Genomic DNA, 25,525 nt, shown 5'->3' on the forward strand with positions numbered 1-25,525 from the left:
AGGTTAAACCCGGGCGCCCATCAGGGCAGGGGGGGGGGGCGCGGCCAGGTGGCCTCTTGGTCCACGGTGCCACCACTGAAGAGGTGGGAGGGGCTGAGTTGTCGCCTTGTTCAGTTCCTGACCAGTGAAGTTCCGATGCATGCCCCCACCCACCTGCCCATGGAGGCGGGCCTGTGGCAGAGATGCTGAACGGGATTCAGCGGACAGACAGACTAGGAAGAAAGACCTGGCCACCAGCTTCCGAAAACCAGCCCATGCCCCCACCCCCTCGAATCGCAGCTCTCCTCTCAACAGAAAGTGGGGCCACCCAGCCCCACCTCCATCTACCCACCCTGTAAAAGGAGGCGTCTTGTCACCGCGATTCTTTCACGACACCGCACTGCCACCTCGCTGCACTCGGGGACCGAGTTTTGGAGGGGCTCTCAGCGAGGGCAGGTTCTCCCTGCTGCCCCCCAGTCCAGCCCTTTGGGGATCTGTCTTTATGCAAAGCGGGGGCATTTGTTCTCCGTGGTGGGTTCGCCTGTGCTTTTGTTGCGTTCACGGGCTGCCACGTCTCTCATTTCTCTCCTGAGGCACCAGTGGTGGGGGCGCCCCGCTTCGTAGGATTCTGTCGCTCATTTCGAAGTTGGGGTGTTGTGGTGGTTGAAATCATCTGGGTTTGTTTGTTTTTTCCAATATTGTAAAAAATTGTCAGCTGAAAACCAAACCCACTGCCTATCGAGTTGATGCTGCCTTGCTGGTGATCCGATAGCACAGAGCCGGACTGTCACTGTGGGCTCCCAAGGCTGTACATCTTGGCGGGCGCAGACAGCCTCCTCTTTCCCCCGAGGAGCGGCTGGTGGGATTGAACCCTTGGCCTTCTGGTCCGCAGCCCAATGTGTAAGCCACTCCGTCACCAATCTCACCTTGCTGTCCCTGCCATGCAGTCGGTTCTGACTCACAGCAGCCCTAAAGGACCTAGTAGGACTGCCCCTGTAGGTCCCCAGGACTATAGTTCTGTGGGAGTAAGAAACCTCAGCTTTCTCTCTCAGAGCGCCTGGTGGTTTTGAACTGCTGACCTTGCGGCTAACAGCCCAACGCATAACCGCTGCGCCTCCAGGGCTCCCAACCATATTATTTATCCCAGCGGTGGGGTCTGGGAGCCCCCTCCTCTTCACGCTAGTGCCTGATCCCCCACATCTGCCCGGCCCTGACCCCGCAGATTCCAGGACCCGGCCGAGTGGGTGGTCTTCGCGGGCACCGTTTACCTGAGCGGCGCCGAGGCCAGCGCCGTGCGGGCCCGGGTCTCCCGGATCGTCAAGCACCCGCTGTACAACGCGGACACGGCCGACTTCGACGTGGCCCTGCTCCAGCTGGCCAGCCCGCTGCCCTTCGGCCGGTACGTCCAGCCCGCCTGCCTGCCGGCCGCCTCCCACACCTTCCCAGCCCGCAAGAAGTGCCTCATCTCCGGCTGGGGTTACCTCAAGGAAGACTTCCGTAAGCTCGGCCTTCCCGGCCTCCTTCCTTCTGACCTTTCCGTGGGATTCGGGTGCAGAGACACACAACAGAACCTGCCCCGGCCCCGCGTGGCAGGCATGGTGCCCGGTGACATCGTGGCCCCCCCCCCCCCCGGTTGCTTCACTCCGTTCCGTCCCCCCACCGCAGCCCTCTCCCCTCCGGGCTCACCTAAAACCCCGGTTGACCAAAGTTCATCAGTTTTTTTTTAACTGTTTTCTGGACGCTTCATCCACACCCCATTCAATTCAAAAGTCCTGTCACATCAGAAAGAGTTGTACAAACATCACCACACCAAGGTCGGCGCATTCTCTTCTCCTCGTCCTCCTTGATAGTCGGCTCATCACTTGTTTCCACTGTGGCAAAAATAGACGCCACAGGACGGCCTCCCGCCCAGCGACTGCCCCCTGCGCAGTCCAGTGCCGCTGGCGAGACTCTTTGTGGGGTGCAACCATTATGGATACCCCGCTCCAAGTGGTCCCAGCACCCTTCCCATGAGCTCAGGGCCCCTCGGCAAAGACCCTTCCTCCTTCACCCACGGTAACTATGACTCAAGTTTGGTTTCTTTCTTTTTCAAAGTGATTTTCCTGATACTATATTCACCTGCATACACTTCTATAATGAAATCATTTAGTTAAAGAGTTGTACCGTGTAAGCCGACCCGAATATCAGCCGAGGCACCTAATTTTACCACAAAAAACTGCATTAAAGATGTGCTGAAACACTCAGCTTATTCACGAGTATACACGGTATCTACATTCTCGCAATCAGTTCTAATGTTCCCTCCCCCCTCCCGCCTTCATTGATTGCTCCCCAATTTCCCTCACCCCGCCCACACATCCCCACTGAGTCAATCTTATAAATACTGAATGATACCATTATTTTTTAGTCACTTTATTAGGGGCTCATGCAACTCTAATCACAATCCATACATCCATCAATTGTGTAAAGCACATTTGTACATTCATTGCCCTCATCGTTCTCAAAACATTTGCTCTCCACCCATACCCCTGCATCAGCTCCTCATTTTCCCCTCCCTCCCCGCTCCCTACTCCCTCATGAACCCTTGGTAATTTATAAATTATTACTTTGTCATGTCTTACACTGTCCGATGTCTCCCTTCACCCACTTTTCTGTTGTCCGTCCCACAGAGAGGTGGTTATATATAGATCCTTATAATCAGTTCCCCCTTTCTACCCCATCCTCCCAGTATTGCCACTCACACCACTGGTCCTGAAGGGATCATCCAACCTGGATTCCCTGTGTTTCCAGTTCCTATCTGTACCAGTGTACATCCTCTGGTCTAGCCAGATTTGCAAGGTAGAATTGGGATCATGATAGTGGGGGAGAAGGAAGCATTTAGGAACTAGAGGAAAGTTGTGTTTCATTGTTGCTACACTCTACCCTGACTGGCTTGTCTCCTCCCCGAGACCCTTCCGTAAGGGGATGTCCAGGTGCCTACAGATGGGCTTTGGGTCCCCACTCCGCACTCCCCCTCATTCACAATGATAAGATTTTTTGTTCTGATGATGCCTGATACCTGATCCCTTCGACAGCCCATGGTCACACAGGCTGGTGTGCTTCTTCCATGTAGGCTTTGTTGCTTCTGAGCTAGATGGCCACTTGTTTATCTTCAAGCCTTTAAGACTCCAGACACTATCTCTTTTGATAGCTGGGCATCATCAGCTTTCTTCACCACATTTGTGTATTCACCCGTTTGTCTTCAGTGATCGTGTAGGGAAGGTGAGCATCATGGAATGCCGGTGTCATAGAACAAAGTGTTCTTGCGTTGAGGGAGGGCCTGAGTGGAGGCCCAGTGAATGGCACCATTATTATCAGGGGAATAACAGAAAATGAAAAGTGACCTTTACACCCAAAGGCCAGTCTTTGAAGATGAGGAGGAGGCCGGGGGGGGGGGAGGAAGGGAAGATGAGAAACTGTAGTGGGAGAGAGGGCAGGTGCGGAGAAAGAGCCCCATTTCTGGGGGGTGAAGGGCACATTAGGACTGATGTCATCTGTTGAGATGGGCTGAGAGTGCCCTTCTTTAAAAAATGAGAGAGAGAGAGAGAGAGAAGGCTCACAGCTAAGACCCCTCCAGACTCCTTACCCTTCGGATCCAAATGTTGGTCTGAGCGACTTCAAAAAAGGAGGAACTTCAGTAACATTGAAGTGGACTTGGAATCTTTAGTGACGTTCAAGTTCATTTCCAACACCTGAAAGTTAATAAAATCCCTGCTGACCCTTTGGTCTCAGGCTGGTGGGTTTTTCTTCAAACGCTGCAATATCCAACCAAACTCCCTGCCATCGAGTGGACTGTGACTCAAGGGGACCCTGTAGGACAGGGTAGAACCGCCCCAGTGGATTTCCGAGACTGTAGCCAGCCTTTCTCTCCAAGAACGAGCGACTGGTGGTTTCAGACTGTTGACCTTGCCATTAGCAGTCTGCACAACCAGGGGTCCTGACCAACGTACAGAGTCACAATCCCTCCCGTTGAGGGACCCATGGACAGGAGCAAACAAACAGGATGAGGCAGCCAGGTCAGTCCCGGTGCTAAGCGCTGGACCAAGGAGCTCTGGTGGCAGGTCAAGCCCACCAGCTGCCCCGAGGAAGAAAGGCAAGGCTACACCTGTAAAGATTTACAGTCTCTGAAACCCAACCAAGCAGTTCTGTTCCATCCTGTAGGGTCCCCATGAGCTGGAAGTGACTTGATGGCAGTGGTGAGGCGTGTTGGGCGGCCTTCTATGCCCATAACACTGTGACAGTCTCAGAAACCTGCGGGGGCAGTTCCACTCTGTCCCGTTGGGGCGCCGTGAGTCAGCATCGACTCGATGGCCGTGACAACCGCTGAGTCGATTCCACAGACAGAGCAGAGCTACCCCCTGTGGGTTTCCGAGGCTGTAATGGTCACAGGAGCAGACAGCCTCGTCTTTCTCCCTTGGAGCGCCTGCTGGTTTTGAAGTGCTGGCCTTGCTTGCTGTTCGTCCCCCAACATATCACCCACTGTGAGGCCAAGGCTCCTCAGAGCAACACCAGGAGATAATCATAAAATCCACAACCAAGCCTACTGCCTTCCAGGTGATCCCAACACCTAATGCTTTCTAGGGTTTCTGAGACTGTAAATCCGTATGGGATCAGACAGCCTTGTCTTTCTTCCAAGGAGTGACCGGTGGGTCTGAACCGCCAACCCTGGAGTCAGCAGCCCAGCTTGTAACCCACCACACCAGCAGGGCAGAGGGACAGAAGCACTAGATGGTGCCTGGCTACCACTAGTGACCACTCGTTCCGGGCCACAGTAGGTGAATCTTGGTAGAATGGAAGGAAAATGTGGAACAGACCCTCAAATTCCTAAAAATAACAACAGCAGCAGGCCAGCTGCACCAGGTGAGCCTGGAGCAGCCCGCCAGGACCACCACCCCGAGGTCCTCTCCAAACCTGGGACTGAAACTAACCCCAGGTCCTCTTGTAGCTCAGTAACAAACTGGTTCAGAAAGTAATGGCCAGCACCCCTCAGTGCCCGTGAATGATGGTGCTGGAGGAGATGATGGAGCGTCCCTCTGTCTTGGAAGAAGTACAGCCAGAGCACTCCTTAGAGACAAAGATGCCAAGACTCCACTGCATGTATTTCAGGAGCGGCCGCCAGGCGCTGGACGCAGACATCATGCCTGGCGAAGCAGAGGGTCACAAAGGAGGAGACCCTTCAGACATCAGAACAATTGTGAGGCCAATGCAGGGCGGGCCGTGCTCTGGTCTGTGGAACACGGGGTCGCCATGAGTCACAACTGACTGTGTGGCACCTCACAGCAACGTCACCCACAGCGCGCCTTCCTTTGAAGCATCGCCTCTAGGAGACCAAGCGGGAGACAGTGATTTTAAAAACCAAGAGGTTGATGTGAGGGGCCAGGGGAGCTGGATGAGCGGACGCAACAATCAGAACAGGAGTAATGATGTCTACACATCGTGCAAGACGTAACCGATGGCATGGTTTCGATTGGTGGACTAGAGAAACAAACTCAGAGACAACACCTATGTGTGTAAGAGAGAACTTTAGATCAAAGAGCAATTGTATATTACGAAAACAGCCCAGTCCAGATCAGGTCCATAAGTTCGATATTAGCCCATATATCCAATACTAGTCTGTCAATTCCTCTTCAGACTCACGCAGCATATGCAATGATGCAGGACGATCACAGGCCACTGGGTGGCAAATCTTGTGGATCCAGTGGCAGTGGAAGCATCTCAGTGCTGGCGTGGGTCTCCACGTGGCTCCTCCAGCTCCAGGGCTCTGGCTCCATCAGCGTAGCTCCAGGTGGCTTGTCGACAGGAATGTCTAGAAGAGAGAGTGTGTCTGGCCTCCAGTGCGCTATTTATCTCCGTGGCACTTCCAAATGAGGTCATCAAGCTACGACTTGATTGACAGGCTAGACTCTACCGCTTAGCAAGTTGATAGGAGGTTATGTAACTGTCAGGTTCTCTAGATAAACCAAATCAGTAAAGCGTGTGTGTGTTTGTGAGTGTGTGTGTGTGAGTGTGTATGTGTGTTTGTGAGTGTGTGTTTGTGTGAGTGTGTGTTTATGTGTGAGTATGTGTGTTTGTGAGTGCGTATATGTGTGTTTGAGTGTGTGTGTGTTTGTGAGGGTATGTGTGTGAGTTAGTGTGTGTGTGTTTGTGTGAGTTAGTGTGTTTGTGTGTGTGTTTGTGAGTGTGTGTTTGTGTGAGTGTGAGTGTGTGTTTATGTGTGAGTATGTGTGTTTGTGAGCGCGTATATGTGTGTTTGAGTGTGTGTGTTTGTGAGGGTATGTGTGAGTTAGTGTGTGTGTATGTTTGTGTGTGTGTGTGTTTGTGAGGGTATGTGTGTTAGTGTGTGTGTGTTTGTGAGGGTATGTGTGTTAGTGTGTGTGAGTTAGTGTGTGTGTTTGTGTGTGTGTTTGAGTGAGTGAGTGTGTGTGTTTGTGAGGGTGTGTGTGTGTGAGTTAGTGTGTGTGTGAGGGTGTGTGTGTGAGTTAGTGTGTGTGTGTGAGGGTATGTGTGTGTTAGTGTGTGTGTGTGTTTGTGTGTGTTTGTGAGGGTATGTGTGTGTTAGTGTGTGTGTGTGTTTGTGAGGGTATGTGTGTGAGTTAGTGTGTGTGTGTGTGAGTTAGTGTGTGAGTTAGTGTGTGTTTGTGTGTGTGTGTTTGAGTGAGTGAGTGTGTGTGTTTGTGAGGGTGTGTGTGTGAGTTAGTGTGTGTGTGTGTGTGTGTGAGGGTGTGTGTGTGAGTTAGTGTGTGTGTGTGTTTGTGAGGGTATGTGTGTGAGTTAGTGTGTGTGTGTTTGTGTGTGTTTGTGAGGGTATGTGTGTGTTAGTGTGTGTGTGTGTTTGTGAGGGTATGTGTGTGAGTTAGTGTGTGTGTGTGAGTTAGTGTGTGAGTTAGTGTGTGTTTGTGTGTGTGTGTTTGAGTGAGTGAGTGTGTGTGTTTGTGAGGGTGTGTGTGTGAGTTAGTGTGTGTGTGTGTGTGTGTGAGGGTGTGTGTGTGAGTTAGTGTGTGTGTGTGTTTGTGAGGGTATGTGTGTGAGTTAGTGTGTGTGTGTGTGAGTTAGTGTGTGTGTGTGTGAGTTAGTGTGTGTGAGTGTGTGTGTGTGTGTGTGAGTTAGTGTGTGTGTGAGTTAGTGTGTGTGTGTGTTTGTGAGGGTATGTGTCTGAGTTAGTGTGTGTGTGTGTGAGTTAGTGTGTGTGTGTGGTTTATCTCAAGGAAAGGACACACGCAGTTGCAGAGGTGGGCAGGTTCCACGTCAACCATCAGGCTGGAGGCTTCGTCTGGCGTGTGTGCAGCATACGTCCGATTGGCAAGTCTGACGCCAGGCTTCTGGCTGCAGGAGAGCATGAATCTGAGGTGGACAGGCTGTGGTTTCGTTGCAAAGACCCAGAGGTGGATGAGCCAGATGCAGGATCCAGACCAGCAGCAAACAAGCAAGCTCTTCCACTAGGCCCACTTCTGTTGGAAGCAGGACACACACACACACACACACACACACACACACACACACACACCCTCCCCGCCACTGGTTGGCTGCTCACGGCAGCTCCCATGTGGAGATGGTTACATTCTATCAAAGCTGGTCACAGGATCTGACTGTGCTCTCACTGCCAAACCAGTGGGCATCCTGGCCAGGTTGACACCACCTTCACGGGGAAACTGCTGAATGGGGCACCTCAGCGGCCGTGTCAATCTTCACCCCAAACAATGAAATGCCATCTTTAAAAAGAGAGACCCCCCAAAAAAAACACCCAAAACTCACTGCCAGGGAATGGCGGCTAACTCAGAGTGACCCCACGGTGGGTGTCCGACACTGTAACTGTTCTCAGGACCCCGTCTTTCCCCCGCGGAGCCGCTGGTGGTTTTTGAACTGCCGACCAGGCAGGTCGCAGCCCAACACGCATGACCACGACACCACCAGGGCTCCTGGAAACGGGAGAGCGGGAGAATGTCGGAGAGAAGTAAGGCAGGGTGGGGGGGTGGGGCCTGGGCGAGAGGGGACACGGGAGCTTTTCATAAGGTCGGAAGAGGTGTGTCTGAAAAAGGAAATGAAGGAGGCAACCACCTAGATACTGAAGGGACAAGTATGCGAGGCCGAGGGAACAGCATGTGCAGAGGCCCTGCGGTCAGGCGTGCGTGGTGAGCGAGAGGAACATCCAGGTGGGGCCCAGGGGTAGAGAGGGAGCGAGGTCATGGTGCCGAGAGGTGGGGGCTGATCTGCTTAAAAGTTCTGAACAGTCAGAGTGAAATCTACGAATAGACGAAGAGCCTTACGCCCTCACCTGCGCGCTTACCTCCTACCCGGCCGGGGTCAGGGTCACGTAGTCCTCACCACCTCTTTGACCCCCCTGAGGCTGCTCCCTCTCTCCACACGAGTAAGAAATGAGTAAGCACAGTGTGTGCGTGCGGACCTTGCTGACTGGCCCCACGCCCTCCCCTCCCCGTGTCTGCCAGCCGTCAGAAAAACCAAACTCACCACCGTCGACCCCACAGGACAGGGTAGATCTGCCCCTGTGGGGCTGCTTTCTTTTTTAAAAATAGTTTTATTGATCTGAAATTCACATATCCACACGTCCAGAGTCACTTTTCTCTTTTTTTTATTATTTTATTGGGGGCTCACACAACTCATCACAATCCATACAAATATCAATTGTGTAAAGCACATTTGTACTTTCCCTGCCTTCATCATCCTCAAAACATTTGCTCTCCACTTAAGCCCCTGGTATCAGCTCCTCTTTTTCCCCCTTCCTCCCCGCTCCTCCCTCCCCAGAATCACTTTTCAAAAAGAGTTGTATCTACATCATCACAATCAGTTCTAGCGCTCCCTCCCCCTCCCGCATTCATTTGGTTGCTCCCCAGTTCCCTCGCCCTCCCCACCCTGACTCCTGACAAACCAGTATCAGTTGTGGTCTCTGCGCATCCACTCTGTGCTTCATAGGCTGGGAAACCCAACAGAAACAACCCAAACAAACCAAAAGGAAGCAGGAAGAACTAGCAATGCTAGAAACACAAAAATAGAGGGCAAGAAAGAAACGGCCACCGGCAATATTTTAAAAAGCCAGAGAAGTGTCGGTGGTGGAACATAGGAGCAAGATTTCAGCCTAATGCAAACGCAGGTGGGTCAGGAGGGCGGTCAGCTGACCTAACGCCCGTGAGGTTTTGAGACTTAGCTCTTTACAGGAGGAGAACCCCATCTTACTCCCTCAGAGCAAGGGATGGTTTCGAACTATTGGCCTTATGGCTACCAGCCCATCTCGTAACTGCCATGCCACCAGGGCTGTCTGCCGGCAGCCAGGGGCTATAAATGGGGGGGAGGGGCCGCCAGGGCTTGGATTCTATAGGTAAGGGCTGCAGGATCCCGAGAGGGACAGGTGCTGGCCAGACCTAGAAGTAGGATCTTGGATGGACAAGAATACGTGTGAGGAGTGTTGTTTACAAATTCGGGGGCAAGCACGAGTCAGCTTGTGTTTCCCTTGTGTGCTGGGTCACTGACACTGGACAGAACCTCCCTGCCTCGTCTCTTCTCACCCTGGACAGTGGTCAAGCCGGAGGTGCTGCAGAAAGCTACGGTGGAGCTGCTGGACCAAGACCTGTGCACCAGCCTCTACGGCCACTCGCTCACGGACAGGATGGTGTGCGCCGGCTACCTGGACGGCAAGGTGGACTCCTGCCAGGTAGTCCTGGGGACCCCTGGGCTCACCTGTGGTGACCTTGTGACTGATGTAGAGCCTCAGCATGTTCTAGAATGGGGGGGAAAGAGGGCAGGAAGAAGAACGTTGTTCTGGGGAAATGTTCTAGAGCAGATGAGGGGAGAGAACATTCTGGATCCCACACCTGATGTTCCAGATCCGAAAGGGGGTGAGGAACGGCCCTTCGGCAGCTGCCTCGCTTTTGCTGTCGCCAGCAGCTCCGACTCGTAGCAAGACCACTTGGAGCAGGATGGACATCCTCCCAAGGGTGCTTGTCCCTGATCCCCTGCTTGAAGCCACCGCGTCCGTCCATCTTGTGGAGGGTCTTCCTGTTTTTCGCTGCCCCTCTGCTGGGCCAAGCATGCTGTCCTCCAGGGACTGGTCTCTCCAGATAACGTGTCCAGAATACGGGAGACCGAGTCTCGCCGTCCTGCCTCCAAGGAGCAGTGTGGCTGGACTTCTTCCAAGACAGATGTGTCTGTGCTTCGGCAGGCCGCGGCCCTTTCGACGTGCTCCCCCGGCTCCGCAGTCCAAATGCATCCATTCTCCTTCGGTCTTCCTTACACGGTGTCCAACTTTCGGACGCCTGGGCGGCGATGGGACGTGGAAACCTCCATGAAACAGAAATGCTGCTGCCCGGCATCTCCTCCCATCTCGGGCTCCACACTTTAGAAAGCTGTTTCTCTCTCCAACCCTCTTCTTCCCCAGAGCGCCCTGCCTGGTGGTGTCCCAGTCCCTCCTTGGGCTGCTAACCGCAGGGTCAGCAGTTCGAAGCCACCCATCGCTCCACAGGAGAAAGACAGGGCTTTGTGCTCCGGAGGAGTCACGGTCTCGGAAACCCACAGGGGCAGATCTACCCTGTCCTAGAGGGTCGCTCTGAGCCGGCATGGACTGGATGGCCGTGAATTTGGTCTGGTTTTCGGACCCCTTCCCCAGAGACTTCTGTGCTCTTCAAGCCTCCTCAGGGTACTCAAGCCGTGTCCCTTGGAAGTCTCACGGGGGCAAGATCGGGCCTGAAGAGCGGGCGGGGTCAGGTTTCCCAGGGAGATTCCATCCTTGCTGCTCTTGCTCACGGGGAAGGAGCAGGGCTGGTCTCTGTGGGGAGCAACTCCCTTAGATGCAGATGACCCCTTTGGCGTCTTACCCCCGCCACACACACACACACACACACACACACAGAGTTACCACGACCTGTCGAGCTGACCCCTCCGTCTGCGATTTCACTGACCCAGGGACCCCAGGGATGCCAGTGTTTGATCGGACCTTTTCTCTGGAAGGCTCTCCAATGAGACTGCAGGAGCCCAGAGCTGCTGCACCAGGCCTCTTAAGAGAACTGACAAGCCAGCGCGTTACTCTGGGCACTAAGGTGCCCCTGGCCCAAGCCCCGGCGTTCGCCACCGCCTCCTCTGCTTGTGGAAGTTGGACACTGAATGTAGGAAGGCGGAAGTATGGGGGCATTGAATTTGGTGGCGCAGAAGAACATTTAGAGAGTACCCCCGACGGTTAAAAGGACACACAATCCGCCTTGGAAGAAGTCTGGCCAGAGCACTCCTTAGAGGCAAGGATGGGGAGACGTCATCTCTCATACTCTGGACGTGCTGTCCGGAGAGACCAGTCCCTGGACGAGGACCTCACGCTTAGTCAAGCGGAGCGGCAGGGAGAACGAGGAAAGCCCTCAGGAAGATGGGTGGATCCGGTGGCTGCAATGGGCTCAAGCCTGGCAACAATTGTGAGGATGGCGAGACTGGGTGATGGTTTGCTCTGTGGTGCTTTGGGGTCAAGTGCACTTGAGGACAACAATGAATGAGACTAGATTAGTGTGTTGATGGGAGGACGACTGGCCTGCAGCGGTTTGGGGATCGCAGAGGCGTGGCTAAACCCTGCGTGTTTAGCATGAGCTGGAAGCCCGGTAGAACGCTCTTGCTCTTCGACGGACCCTGGTCTTTGTAACCAAAGAAGAGACTGTGGGTCTGAGAAGAGAATTCTCCACCGTGGAGCTGCCCACGCGACCACGTGCTTTGGTCTCCTAGGGCGACTCCGGAGGCCCTTTGGTCTGCCAGGAGCCTTCTGGAAGGTTCTTCCTGGCGGGCATCGTCAGCTGGGGCATCGGCTGTGCGGAGGCCGGGCGCCCGGGCGTCTACGCGCGCGTGACCAGGCTCCGCGACTGGATCCTGGAGGCCATCTCCACGGCGGGCACACCCCCGGCCCCCACCGTGGCTCCCGCCCTCGCCACGCCCAGCAGTGCCCGGCCGACCACCCCCGAGAGCCCCGCGGAGGACACCCCCGCCGGACCCACCCTGACCCCCGGCCCGGAGCCCCTGGACTTGGCCACCGCCGCCAAGCCACAAGGTGTTGCTTCCTGGGGAGACTCGGGAAGAAGTAGGGGATGGTCACTGCCTGGGTCGCGTTGGATCGATTAGTACTGGCTTTCCAAAGCACTCCCTGGGGACGAGTTACGGGATGGATTAGCGATGTCTGTCGTGAGCGCAGGCAGGGAGGGCGGGTCCAGTCTGGCCGTCGTTTTTTATTGGTTAAGTCTATTTGGGGGCGGAGTCGTGGTTTACGCAATAGATTGCCAGGCCTTTCTGCTTCCACCAGTAAGACCCTGCCTGGTTCAAGGCGGAGGGGACCCACTTGGGGGGTTTAGAACGGCCAACGTTTCCGTTAGTAGCGGAGGGACCCGCTGTATCACCAGGAGCCTGCGCCGTGTTATGGGCCCCCCCTTGTTCACATCTTTCCCCAGCTGCGCCCCCAGCCCAGCCTCGGTTTCCCACTCTGTGGAACGGGCTGGCGTTCTGAGCAGCTGCCCTGTCCGGCAGAGTGCGGGGCCAGGCCTGCCCTGGAGAAGCCCATCCGGATCGTGGGCGGCTTCGGGGCCGCCAGCGGGGAGGTGCCCTGGCAGGTCAGCCTGAAGGAAGGGACCCGGCACTTCTGCGGAGCCACCGTGGTGGGCGACCGCTGGCTGCTGTCCGCGGCCCACTGCTTCAACCAGTAAGACCCCACCCTGCCCAGGCCCCCTCCCTCAACCAGGGAGACCCACCCTGTCAGGCTCCTGCCTCAACCAGGGAGACCCCACCCTGCCTCAACCAGGAGACCCACCCTGCCAGACCCCTCCCTCAATCAGTGAGACCCCACCCTGCCCAGGCCCCTCCCTCAACCAGGGAGACCCCACCCTGCCAGACTCCTGCCTCAACCAGGGAGACCCCACCCTGCCAGGCCCCTCCCTCAACCAGGGAGACCCACCCTGCCAGACTCCTGCCTCAACCAGGGAGACCCACCCTGCCTCAACCAGGAGACCCCACCCTGCCAGGCCCCTCCCTCAACCAGGAAACCCCACCCTGCCAGGCCCCTCCCTCAACCAGGAAACCCCACCCTGCCTGCTGCCCCTGCCTCAGTCTGTGAGACCCCACCCTGCCCAGGCCCCTCCCTCAATCAGTGAGACCCCACCCTGCCCAGGCCCCTCCCTTAACCAGGGAGACCCCACCCTGCCTGCTGCTCCCTGCCTCAACTAGTGAGACCCCCCACCCACCTGACCTCCAGCCCCCCAGATCTCCGCAACCTCCAAAGCATTCCCACTGTGGCTGCTGGGGTCAGTGTATGGGGCCCTGCAGACCCCATCATTCCTTCCCCATCTGGGCATCGTCATCTGAGTTTCCGGGAGTCCAAGATAGTTGCCCTGAGGAGAGACAGAAGGGGTGGCAGGGGGGGGTGCTTAGGGTCAGGACCCTCACCCTCCAGGCAGGGGAGTGGGCTTTGAGCCCCTGCCAGTGCGCCTCATGCTCAAACATGCCTCCTGTCCCTGGAGGCCTGGGCGCTGCGGTGGCAAGGAGTGGGTTTCAGCTTCCTGTCTAAGACTGGAGGGAGAAGCCTGGAAATCGGCTTCCAGGAACCGACAGAGACACCCCCAGGGTCGCTCCGAGACCCTTCATGGGTCGGCGACAGCCACACAAATGTAAACAGCAGCAATCACACCTTTGGCAAAGGGCAACCTTATCACTTTGCCTTCACACACACACACGCACACACACACGCACACACCTGCCTCTGTGGGGTCCATGCTGCCCCTCGCGCCGCGAGGTGCCTCAGACCAGGTCTGGGAGTGCCAGGTCTTTCTTCTGAGTGTCTCTGGGAGCATTTCCAGGGACGCTGGCGTGATAAACCCCAAACCAAGCCCCCAGCCATCAGTGACCCCAAGGCAAAAGGGGGTGTGTGTTTCTGAGACCCTCTGCCTTTTTTTTACGCACCAATTAGAGCTTATTTTTTAGATTCTTTATATGCAACATTAAAATGCTACCATTAGAAACAGAGTCAACATTTTGCTTCCGAGTAGGATATAACATATGTCACACCAACCTTCCAACTGCAAAAACTAAAACTGAGATGAATTTGCAAAAGTCAATATTATTACAGTCTTTACAGAGTTACGGAGGCCAATATGATCCCGTTATTTATACGATTTTAGGGAGAAGGAACTCTTCTAAAATGATCTGACATTTCTATGTATTTTTCCCCTACAGTATTTTCCTCAGTTGAAATTTGGCTGGACTTAGAAAAGGCTCTGTTGGAGTTAAGAGAAAACAGCCAATAGACTAGTGGTTGTCAGATCTTGGAGTGAAAATTGTAAAAATGTAGCAAAGGACAAGTAGCTGGCTTCCCTCCTGGATCGCCTGCTGAGTCCTTCCTAAAGTGCTGGCAGATGGGCTCTTTGTTCTTCCGAGGAGGAGGGGCTGGGGCTGGGGCGTTCAAACCCCCAACTTTGTGGCTCCCGATGCCTCCTGCCCTGACACCCAGGCCTGCAGGGTTCTGCAGGGGGGCTATGGGTCTCAGAAACGCTGGGATGGGGAGACCCGTTCCCTCTGTTGAAGAAAATGGGCTGAAAGGCCTCCCTGAGGCACCGGAAATCAATAAGCATCTCCTCCCAGAGCAAGAGTTGAAGGGGCTGCAGAGCCCACCGCTCCGCCCGGAGCCCTGCCTTGGCTCTCAGAGGCCAGCCTGGACTCTTGGGGGATGGGACGCAAGGTGTGCGAGGGGTGTCTGAGGCCCTGTCTCTGCAGCACAAAGGTGGAGCAGGTGCGGGCGCACCTGGGCACGGCGTCCCTCCTGGGCATGGGCGGCAGCCCGGTGAAGGTGGGCCTCCGGCGGGTGGTGCTGCACCCCCTGTACCAGGCGGCCACCCTGGACTTCGACGTGGCCATGCTGGAGCTGGCCAGCCCGCTGCCCTTCAACAAGTACATCCAGCCCATCTGCCTGCCACTGGCCATCCAGAAGTTCCCTGTCGGTCGCAAGTGCATGATCTCCGGCTGGGGTAACACCCAAGAGGGCAATGGTGAGCGGCACAGGGGATGGGGCATGGGGGTGGGACCCGCGGAGCCTAGATGGAGGGCAGCCACAGTGACAGCCGCATGCTGGACCTGCCTGAGTCCAGGGCAGAAGGACATGGAAACCCCAGGGAGATTGGGGCAGGCGGGGCAGTGCTACATCCCGTTGTAGTGCCGTGGGGACGAGGGGTCTGTGATCTGAGAGCTTGTGGCAGGGAGGGCAGCAGCCCCTGACATCTTTGAGCTGGAGTTGAGCCCAGCTCCTAGTGACCCAGGGGACAGAGCAGAGCTGCCTCAGAGGGTCCCCCGGGCTGTCATTTTACAGAACCAAGTCTCCAGGCCTTTCTTCCTCGGTACCACTGGGAAGATTTGAACCCCTGACCTCAGGGCCCTTGCGAGGGCAGGGTTGACCCTGAACTGGGGATGAACCGATGCTGGGTGAGGTTTGGCAGGCTCCGAGTGGCTAACCACCTGCTTGTGAGGACAAGGTGTGGAACAGGTGCTGCGATGTTGTTAGGATGTTCCATCTGACGCACATCGACCCCATGCAAGGAAACACCGCCCAGCCCTGCGCCGGCCCCACAATCGCTCTCACCTTTGAGCCCCTTGCTGCAGCCACGGTGTCCGTCTGTCTCATGCAGGGGCTTCCTTCCCCCCACCCACCCCTGCTGCCCTTCTACTTCACTGAGCATGATGTCCACCGGGGACTGGTCTCTCCTAATGACCCGTCCTGAGTTTCTGAGGCCAGTGCCTGCCCTCCTGAGGATTGCGGAAGCACCAGCGTGAGGGAAGTGCCGGAGCCGGCGGTGCTTCCTTCTGTTGAGCAGAGTGAGGGTCGCGACAGGTTGGGACCTCCTGGTCGTGTGGGACAGCAGCAGCAGCCTCCTTGCCTGGAAGGCGCCGGCTGGCTGTACTGCTTCGTGGGCACACTGGCTCCTTCTCTGGGTAGCTCGCGGTACTTGCGGTGTTCGTCTCCGGCATCTCACTCTCAACGCATCCATTCCTCTTCGCTCTTCTTGACTCGCCGTCCAACTGTCACAGGCATCGGAGGCCACTGAAGACGCCACGGTTCGAGTCCGGTGCTCCTCCGGCCTCAAAGTAGCATCCTGGCCTTTCAGGGCTTTAAAGAGGCCTCGCGCATCAATGGATCTCGTGGCCGCTGCTTCCCCGGTCTCTGATTGTGGATCCAGGCAAGACGAAGTCCCTGACCGCACCAACCTTTTCTCCTTTTCTCGTGTTGTCACCTACTGGTCCAGCGTGAGGGTGGGCTTCCTCCGCCTGGACTCGCCGTCCACCTTGAGTGCCCACCCTGGGGCGTGTGCCCGTTCAAGTTCAAGTGTGCTGTCGGGCCTCTCTGAGCGGTGGGGACAACCTGGGAAGGGTCTGAGCAGGAAGCACCTTCAGCTCGCTTCTAGAACGGCTGCTTCTAGAACGTCAGGAGGGCAGAGCTGCGGACAGACAGCCTGCAGCCGGCAAAGATGGGAGAATTTACTCTCTGGCCCTTTTAGGGGGAAAAGTCCGAGCGCCTTTCTTAGGGCACTCAGACACGCTCAGGGTGGAACCCCCAATGGTGTCGACAATGAACACACTCAGCTGCTAGTTGGAAGTTTGAATCTCCCCAGGGGCACCTCAGAAGAAAGGCCTGGAGATCAGCCACTAAAAAGCCCCCGGAGAGCAGCCGTCTAAAACTGAGCAAGGCAACGCCTGGCTTCTCCCTGCCCGGCGCGAAGAGCGAAGATACTTAACGAGTCAAGTAAACGATGCCCAGGACTAATCAAATGCGTGTCTTTTTCTACAGTCTTCTTGTTCAGTGCCCAGGTTCACGTTCAGATGACGCAATGGAGAGTACCATGGCCTGGGTGAGGCGCACCTGAGCCCTCAAAGGGGCATCTGAGTTCTTCCAGACTCTTGTGCAGCAGATTCACCTAACACAGTGCCTCTTTTGATCTTTCGACTTTTGTTTCCACGAGCACTGATTGTGGATCCAAGCAGGTACTCCACTTCTCTCGATGCTACCGATCGGGCCCGTTGTGGGGATTGGGGTCTTCCTTACACTGAGGTGTCATCCACACTGAAGGCTGCCGTCCTTGATCTTCGTCGGCAAGGGCTTCAAGTCCTCCTCCCTGTCAGCCAGCCGGGTTTTGTCATCTGCATCTTGAAGGGGGTTAGTAAGCCTTCCTCCGATCTTGATTCCACAGTCTGCTTAGTATCAGCCAGCTTCTCTGACGATTTACGCAGCACACAGCGTGAACTGGCGTGGTGCAGGATACAACCCGACGCACACCTCTCCTGATTGTAGACCACGCAGGGCGCCCTGGTTCCCTGGCGCGGCCGCCTCTGGAACCATGTACAAGCTCCACAGGAGCGCAATGCAGTGTTCCAGACGTCCCATTCTCCTCCAGGTCATCCGCGTGTACGAATGACGGCCCGCACAGCGGAATGCCTGGGCACGATGAAACACAAACATCTCTCTGACGTTCCCGCTTGGAGCGGAGATCCACCTGACATCAGCAGCGACAGCCCTTCTTCCACGTCCTTCTCGGAATCGGGCTTGAACTTCTGGCTGCTCCCTGTCAATGAACTTCTGCAACTGTTGCCGTTGGATGCTCTCCGGCAGAATTGTACTTGTGTGTGAGATCAATGACATTGTTCTACAGCTTGAGCCTTCTGTCGGGTTCACTTTCTGCGGAATGCGCACACCCATGGGTCTCTTCCAGTCAGTGGATCACGTAGCTATTTTCCGAACTTCCTGGCACCGACAAGTGAGGGCTTGGGGGCTTCCTCGGCGTGCTGAGGCAGTTGGATGGCATCCCAGCCAGTCCTGGAGCCTTGTTGGCTGGCGCACACCGGACAGCTTGGACTTCTTCCTTCCGCATCAGTGGCTCTTGTTCCTATGCTGCCCCTGAAACGGCCAGATGGTGACCGGTTCTTTCCATCTTTTCTAGATGTGCCCGGCAGCATTCAGTATTTCACGTATAGGATCTTTCAAAATTGCAACGCGAAGCTTGGACTTTTTTCTCGAGTTCTTTCCGTTTCACGTGTTCCTTGCCTTTGGCATTTCGTCTCTAAGTCCTTGACATTTCATTATCATAGTTGGCTTTGTCTTCTCCAGCTGCCCCTGACATTGTCTCTTCAGCCCGATGACTTCATCCTTCCGTCCACGTGTCTTAGCTCCTCCGCGATTAAGAGCAGGTTTCAGAGTCTGACTTTCACTCCCATCTTTTCTTCCCTGTCTTCTTAGTGCCCGTCTGTCTTCTCCGTGAAGGACGGTCTTGATGACCTCCCACAGCTCGTCGGGCCTTCCGTCCTTAGTGCTCCCTGTGTCAGACCTGTTCATGAGCTGTTCTTGAAATCCAGCGGGGAGAGACGCAAGGTTGTATGTTGGCTCTTGTAGATTTATTTTAATTTTCTTCAGCTGGGGGGAGCCAGCCCCCACTACCGAATGGGTCCAAGGGGGCGGGTGTGTAATTGAGGGGTGAATTAAAGAGACATCAGGCAAGACAAAGCATGCAGGGCTCACCTCCAGGACCGCCATGACTTCAGGGGCCGGGGCCGCGCAGAGAGAGACTGTATTTCCAATGACAGCTCATATACTCTTGGTGCTCGTGCAAGCACCCCTAATTACAGGTAAGACGTGCGTAACCAAGTGGGCTGTCCCCTAACCCTAAAGGTCCCTGAATACATAGGAGGAGTACCAACACCAGTGCCGGTGACAGGTAAGGGGGTGTCTGTCTTCAGAGCCTAGAGAGCAACAGCACATGTCGGCCTCTGTACTTAAAGCTGCAGCTACACGGCAATCAGCCGGTGCTTGTCCGGGGTAACTTTAAGGTGGTAATATTACGGGAGGATATAGTGGGGAACAATATTATTATGAGAATGTGATTGGGACTGGTCTCCAACTCACAAGGGTGAAGGCCTCCCTCCACCCCCAGAAACCCAGCCTGCCAGGCTTCTTAATATATGAGAATAAAGCAGCGGTTCTCAATCTGTGGGTCACGACCCCTTTGGGGGTCAAATGACCCTTTCACAGGAGTCGCCCGATTCATAACAGTAGCAAAGTCACAGTGATGAAGTAGCAATGAAAATGATTTTAGGGTTGGGGAGTCACCACAACATGAGGACCTGTCTGAAAGGGTCACGGCATGAGGTGGGTTGAAAACCACTGGAAGAAAGGATTCATGCACATCCACTCTCTTCCCATTCTCTGATCCTGAACTTACAGAGGAGCAATTGGTGGTCTGATCCACAGTCGGCACCTGGCCTCATTTTAGCTACTGAAATTGAGCTGCTCCATTGTCTCTTCCCACAGAGGTCGTCAATTTGTAGTTGTCGTTCCAAATTTCTGTGGATTCCATCTTGGTCCTTTTAGCAGTCCGTGGTACTTCCAATATTCGTCTCCAGCACCACGGTTCACATGCATCGATTCTTCACCACGGTTCACATGCATCGATTCTTCTTCACCACGGTTCACATGCATCGATTCTTCTTCACCACGGTTCACATGCATCGATTCTTCTTCGGTCTGCCCTAGTCAGTGTCCAACTTTCACATGCATGGGGGCAACGGAGGACCCACGGCTTGGGTCAGGCACACCTGAGCTCTCTCTCAGAGCACCATCCTTGCTCCTCAACGCTCTAAAGAAGTCTTGTGCAGCGTGTTTCCGCAACGCAATGCATCTTTTGACCGGACCCCTGCTTCCATGGGCATTGATTGTGGATCCGCGCAAGACGAGACCCTTGCCAACCTTTCCTCCGTTTGTCATGATGTTGCCCATCGGTCCAGTGGTGAGGATTTGGGTCTTCCTGACGTTGAGTTGCAATCCCCACTGCAGGCTGCAGTCCTCGATCTTCATCCGCAAGGGCGTCTGGCCCTCCTCACTCTCAACAAGCAACTGGGGTATCCATCCTTATTGCATTTCATTTTAGACGACTTCCAGTGTCCCTAGAGCCGTGCTGCTTCACACATTCCGCGTTCCATTTAGTAACGGACGGGTGCAGCTCTTTCTTATCTTTGCCAGTCATTTCCCTGCCAGCACATGCATGCCCCGGAAGCGTTCTTCCAGCCACGTCACGAGTGAGGTCGACTGTCCTCTGTGGAGGCGGCTCTTCTCGTCCTGTTCAAAGTGTCGCCCGACCAGAGGGGCTCATCTTCGGGCACGATCCCTGACAGTGCCCCGCTGCTGTTCTCAGAACAGCCTGTCCTCCATAATGTAGTCTTCGTCTGCAAGTGGACAGCCAGTCCCTCTTCGTAGTCTGCTCTTAGTCTAGTAGTGAATAGCCTATCTCTTCTCCGTCGTCTGTCTTGAAACTCAGCAACTACCACTGCACTGTCTAAGTCATCATTCCCTACTTGATCTCTAGGTCCTAGTATCCATTGCCACCACGACACAGAAGCCACGGACAAAATTCACAAGCAAAGGGTTTGTGAAGGAAGCAAGCAAGTTGGAAGGGCAGTGAGAAATGCTCAGGGCTGATCTGTCCAGTCTGCTAATAAAAGTCCAAGGGACGCACTGCTTTGTGTTAAGCCTGAGCCCGGAGGCACGGAGTTCCACTTCTGTGGGTCAGCAAGTCCCAACTTCCCCAGAGGCACCCGACTCCACAAGCCAGCCCCCGGCACAAAATCACTCAGCTTAGCTTGCTCCGCGCCCTGGGGAGTCTATCATTCTGCTCCGTACGCTGGTTCCTGGTTCTGCTGCCCCTATCTCTGACGATCTCGCTGTCATCTGGATCCAGGAGGGTCACTGCGCAGGGCATCTCAGGTCTAGAGATATCGGGCGCTGGTAATGAGATCCCTCCCCCTGTTTCTCAGAGGGCACAGCTTAGACGCAGCAGGATGCACTGCAGGGGATCCTGCTCGTGGTGACTCGCAGGTGAATCCATCCTGTCAGCATCTCCCTCCGCCGTCTCACCAGACTCCTGCAGGGAAAGGAGTTTGGTGGGAGTTGGAGGCTTTGGCCAGAAGAGCCACCTTCAGTAACAGTGCCCCTGCAGCACCCACGGGCTCAAACAGAAAGCCCTCCAGGAGGACGGCGCAGGACTGGGCAGTACTTTGTTCTGTTGTCCACGAGGTCTCTGTGGGTCAGCACCTGGAAACAGATAGATGGAGTGATTGATAGATCGATCAACAGATGGAATAACAGAGATAGAATGATTAATAGACGGAATGATAGATGGATGGATGATTGATATAGAATGATGGAATGATAGATGGAATGATTGACAAACGGAATGACAGATTGATTGACAGACAGATCCATTAGAGCAATAAGCCCTCCAGAGGAAGCTGCCCTCTGCCATGGCAGGACTGCCCAGGCAGCAGTGGGTTCTGGCAGAGGTCAGTGTTACCCTGCACGTGGTGGCTGCCTCGTGGGGACAGTGGCCCTTGGGGCTCAAGGGCTGCGCCCTTCTGGCCATGAGACCTTCTGCCAGCTCCAAATGCCCCGAGCCCCCTTTTCTCTGTCTGCAGGGCAGGCGTGGGGCTAGTTCGCTGGATGAGGTCCCACGGACTCCCGCCCCACCCGTCCAACTGGCCTGTGGGGCTCTCCCCTTCCTTATAGCGACCAAGCCGGACATTCTGCAGAAAGCCTCGGTGGGCATCATCGACCAGAAGACCTGCAGCATCCTCTACAACTTCTCCCTCACTGACCGGATGCTGTGTGCCGGCTTCCTGGAAGGCAGAGTCGATTCCTGCCAGGTGTGGCGATGGAACGGACAGGCCAGCTGCCGGGTGGTGTCGGTGGTGCTGCTGCCAAACCCAACCCAACCCAGTGCCACCGAGGCGATGCCGACTCATAGTGACCCTCTAGGACGGTAGAACTGCCCCTGTGGGTTTCCGAGACTGACTCTCTGCAGGAGTAGAAAGCCCTGCCTTTCTCTGAGGAGCTGGTGGTGGTTTGGAACTGCTGACCCTGGGGTTGGCAGCCCCATGCACTGGGCCCCACTACTAAACCAAACTGACGGCACCTGGTTGATTCTGATGCCCGGCGAACCCTATAAGACAGGGTAGAACTGCCCCAGCGGGGTTCCAAGATGATAGCTCTCTATGGGAGTAGAAAGCCTCATCTTTCTCCCACGGAGAAGCTGGGGGGTTTCGAACCGCTGACCTTGAGGTTGGCAGCCCAACATGTAACCACTACGCCACCCTGTTCCAGGGGAGCCTAGGGGACCCATAATGTTCTCATTGGCGGTTTTAGGAAGTCCGCAACTAAGCCTTTGTTCCAAGTCCGATTCAGAACCGAAGCCTCTGCTAAAACCTGCCCAGCATCCCAGCAGCCTCCCCGGGCTGTGCAGGAGGGGCACTGGCCAGCATGGGAACCGGAATCTCCCGCATAGTGGCCCTGGCGAGGGTTTGCAAAATAAATCTTCACGGGCGCAGACACCCTCCTCTGTCTCCCAAAGAGAGGCTGGCGGGTTTGAACCTACAGCAGTGGAGAGTCCAACCACTGATCCACCACTGCCCCCTGGAGGCCACTTCTCTCACTGTCACGGAGTGAATTCTGCCACCTGGCGACCCTATAGGGCCGGGTGGGTTTCTGAGATGGTAGAAGCAGGCAGCCTCGTCTTTCACCCAAGGAGCGGCTGGTGGGTTTGAATTGCTGACCTTGGAGTTAGCAGCCCAACTCGTAACCACAACGCCCACACCCTGTCTCTATGTTTGGCGATTTCATGTCAGTGAGATCAAACAGCATTTCTCCTTTACAAGAGAAGAAAGTTTGATCTTGCTCCCAGGTGGGAATAAGGTCAAGCCCCCCACCCTCCCCACCCCTGCTGCGCCCTTTGGATTTTTTTTCCCTACATTTTTTCAAACCACCAATGGAAGAACCGGGGTGGGTCTGGACCAGCCAGCTGACGTGTGTTCCTTGCTGTGCCCCGCAGGGTGACTCCGGGGGCCCCCTGGCCTGCGAGGAGACCCCTGGAGTGTTCTACCTGGCCGGGATTGTGAGCTGGGGCATTGGCTGCGCGCAGGCCAAGAAGCCAGGCGTGTACACGCGCGTCACCAGGCTGAAGGGCTGGATCCTGGAGACCATGGCCGCTACTGCCCTCCCCACGGCTGCCCCCTCCTCCACCTCCGGGACACCCCTCACTCCAAGCCGGCCCCTGAGGACCACCGCCGGCCTCACAGAGCCGGGAGGGACCACCAGCAGGGCCACCAGCCCGCCGGCCAGCACCACTGTTCCCATCACAAACACCACCATGAAGCAGACGCCACCTCTGAACACGCCTGAGCCCAGCACACACCCCCAGCTCTCAGGTACTGAGGGGGTGGGGGGCTGTGGTTTGCGGAGGCCATATCCCCTCCCCGTCGTCAACCTTCTCCCAGTGAAAAGGGCTTCTTGACCTGGCAGAGGGGAAGCCCCTGGAGGGAGGGGTCTCTACTGTGGGTGCGTCAGGTTCAGCACCAAACTTGGAGTGAGGGTGGGGGTGCGGTAGGAAAGGAGGTGCCCCAGAAACAAACAAGATCATGGCAGGGTGACAAGTGTGTGCTCCAGAGGCGTAGAGAAGATGGAATGGAGAGTGGGGGTGGAGATCTCTGGGTGATGCAAGCACTTCTTGTGGTTGGTGGTCGGAGTCCATTCTGGGCACCTCAGAAGAAAGGCCTGACTGTCTCCTGAAAATTCAGCCGCTGGGACCCCAAGGGGCCGATGCATGCGGGGGGGGGGTCACCAGGGGTCACAGTAGACTTGGCGACGACTGCTGTGTATGTCTGTCTGTCTGTTTGAGGGAAGAGAAGACAAATCAAGGAGGGTGCGGGCCTGTGGACCCGTTACTGTGGTTGATAGGTGGCATTCCGTCAGCCCCAACCCATAGCAACCCTGTACCCAGCAGCATGATCCCCAGCCCAACCCCGCACTGTCCTCACAAATGTCCTTATGCCCGAGCCCACTGTCGCAGCCACTGTGTCCGTCCATCTCGCTGAGGGCCTGCCTCTTTTCCGCCGGGCCTCCACTTGACCCAGCGCGATGCCCTTCTCCAGGGACTGCCCTCTCCCTGACAACAGCAGCATCCTGGCTCCATCCTTCCGAGACGGACTTGTTAGTTCAGTCCCCGATCCTCTCGGTGCTCCTGCCAGCACAGCTACCCTTGTTCAGCCTGCCTCAGTCAGGGTCCACGTGCACAGCACGCAGAGGCTGAGCTTGTCAGGGCCGAGGTGTTTCTCACGGTTGCAGGGGCTCATGGACCCCCACAGGGTCCCGGGGACGCTGATGGTTGTCTCTTTGCACCTCAGCAGCCTGGGAGGGAGTTCTCTTTGCCTTTGTTCGTTTGTTTGTCTGGTTTTTTTTTTTAATGACTTTATTTGTGGCCGCGGTTGAGTGTATATGCCGCAGAACATATTCTGGTTTAACGGGCGCCACGTACGCGAGGATCGTGTTTCTCCGCGTACTATCCAACGAACCTGGTGATACTCTCAGAGGGTGGGCCATTAACCCTGCCTGTGGCTCCTCCCCGGCCCGCCCAACACAGGGCTCTTCACGGAGCACTGAGCACAGGCAGCTGCTCCGGATCCACTACGCTGGGGCAGGTGCCTCCTCCAGGGGCTGCTGGGGGCTCCGACTGCAGACCCTCCAGTTAGCGGCCTGCGCTGGACCATGGTGTCAACAGGACTCCATTCCACCAGTGTCGGGGTTAAGGTTTATAGCACTTATTTGGGGGGGATACCGTCCGACCTGACACTCCTGCGCACCTGTGAACTCGCTGAGACCCGGTAGGAGGATCAGCTGGAGGAGGGAGAAAAGGTGGGGAAGGCATAGGATAGGTATTGGGTGCTCCAGTGAGGGGCAGCACCCTTGGAAAGCACCCACTTTCGACAGCTGTGTTATTTGAGGTGGGGGCCCTGTTGGGGGGTCACAGCCTGGAGGAAGTGCCAGAGGTGGGATACTTGGTCCTGAAAGGGCTCTCCAGGGAGGGCGGCAGGGAGTGGTGGGAGATGGAGCCTGTGGGCCCAGGCAGGAAGACTGGCAAATGGGGCCCAGAGAAACATGGGGGGGGAAACGATATCTCCCGTCCCACCCCCCAAAGTCCCACGGGGCCCAACCCCAAGGCATTAGAACGTAAAGCCCACTGCCACCGAGCCGATTCTGACTCTTGGCGACACCGTAAGAAGGGATAGCGCTCTACCCCCATGGGTGTGCAAGGCTGTCAGTCTTTAAAGGGGCCGGCAGCCGCGTGTTCCCTCCGCAGAGCGGCCATTGGGTTCAAACGGTCGACCTTGAGGTTGCAGCCCAGTGCTTAAATGCCAACCTCAAATGTCACTGGAGAGAAGCCGAGAGAGGCAAGCTGGGGGGGCTGGCCAAGCGAGCGCCAGGCCCGGTCCCCCACCACCCCCCGTCCCCGCAGACTGCGGCCTGGCGCCCGCGGCGGCGCTGACCCGGATCGTGGGCGGCAGCGCGGCGGGCCGCGGCGAGTGGCCATGGCAGGTGAGCCTGTGGCTGCGGCGCCGGGAGCACCGCTGCGGGGCCGTGCTGGTGGCGGAGAGGTGGCTGCTGTCGGCGGCCCACTGCTTCGACGTGTGAGTC

At 56.1% G+C, this 25,525-nt stretch overlaps 1 protein-coding gene across 1 annotated transcript in view; it reads left to right on the forward strand.

Moving 5' to 3' along the window:
- The window catches only part of TMPRSS9 (transmembrane serine protease 9), a 47,349-nt gene that overhangs the window by 20,410 nt on the left and 1,414 nt on the right, over positions 1-25,525 (forward strand). The window contains exons 8-15 of the mRNA XM_075536383.1: positions 1,202-1,476; positions 9,543-9,679; positions 11,725-12,043; positions 12,514-12,685; positions 14,749-15,020; positions 21,569-21,705; positions 22,887-23,262; positions 25,347-25,518. Coding sequence (XP_075392498.1) covers positions 1,202-1,476; positions 9,543-9,679; positions 11,725-12,043; positions 12,514-12,685; positions 14,749-15,020; positions 21,569-21,705; positions 22,887-23,262; positions 25,347-25,518 — 1,860 coding nt within the window. The remainder of the gene's footprint in view (positions 1-1,201; positions 1,477-9,542; positions 9,680-11,724; positions 12,044-12,513; positions 12,686-14,748; positions 15,021-21,568; positions 21,706-22,886; positions 23,263-25,346; positions 25,519-25,525) is intronic.

This window comes from Tenrec ecaudatus, chromosome 1 (assembly GCF_050624435.1).
Source record: "Tenrec ecaudatus isolate mTenEca1 chromosome 1, mTenEca1.hap1, whole genome shotgun sequence".
In the NCBI taxonomy this organism is placed as follows: Eukaryota; Metazoa; Chordata; class Mammalia; order Afrosoricida; family Tenrecidae; genus Tenrec; species Tenrec ecaudatus.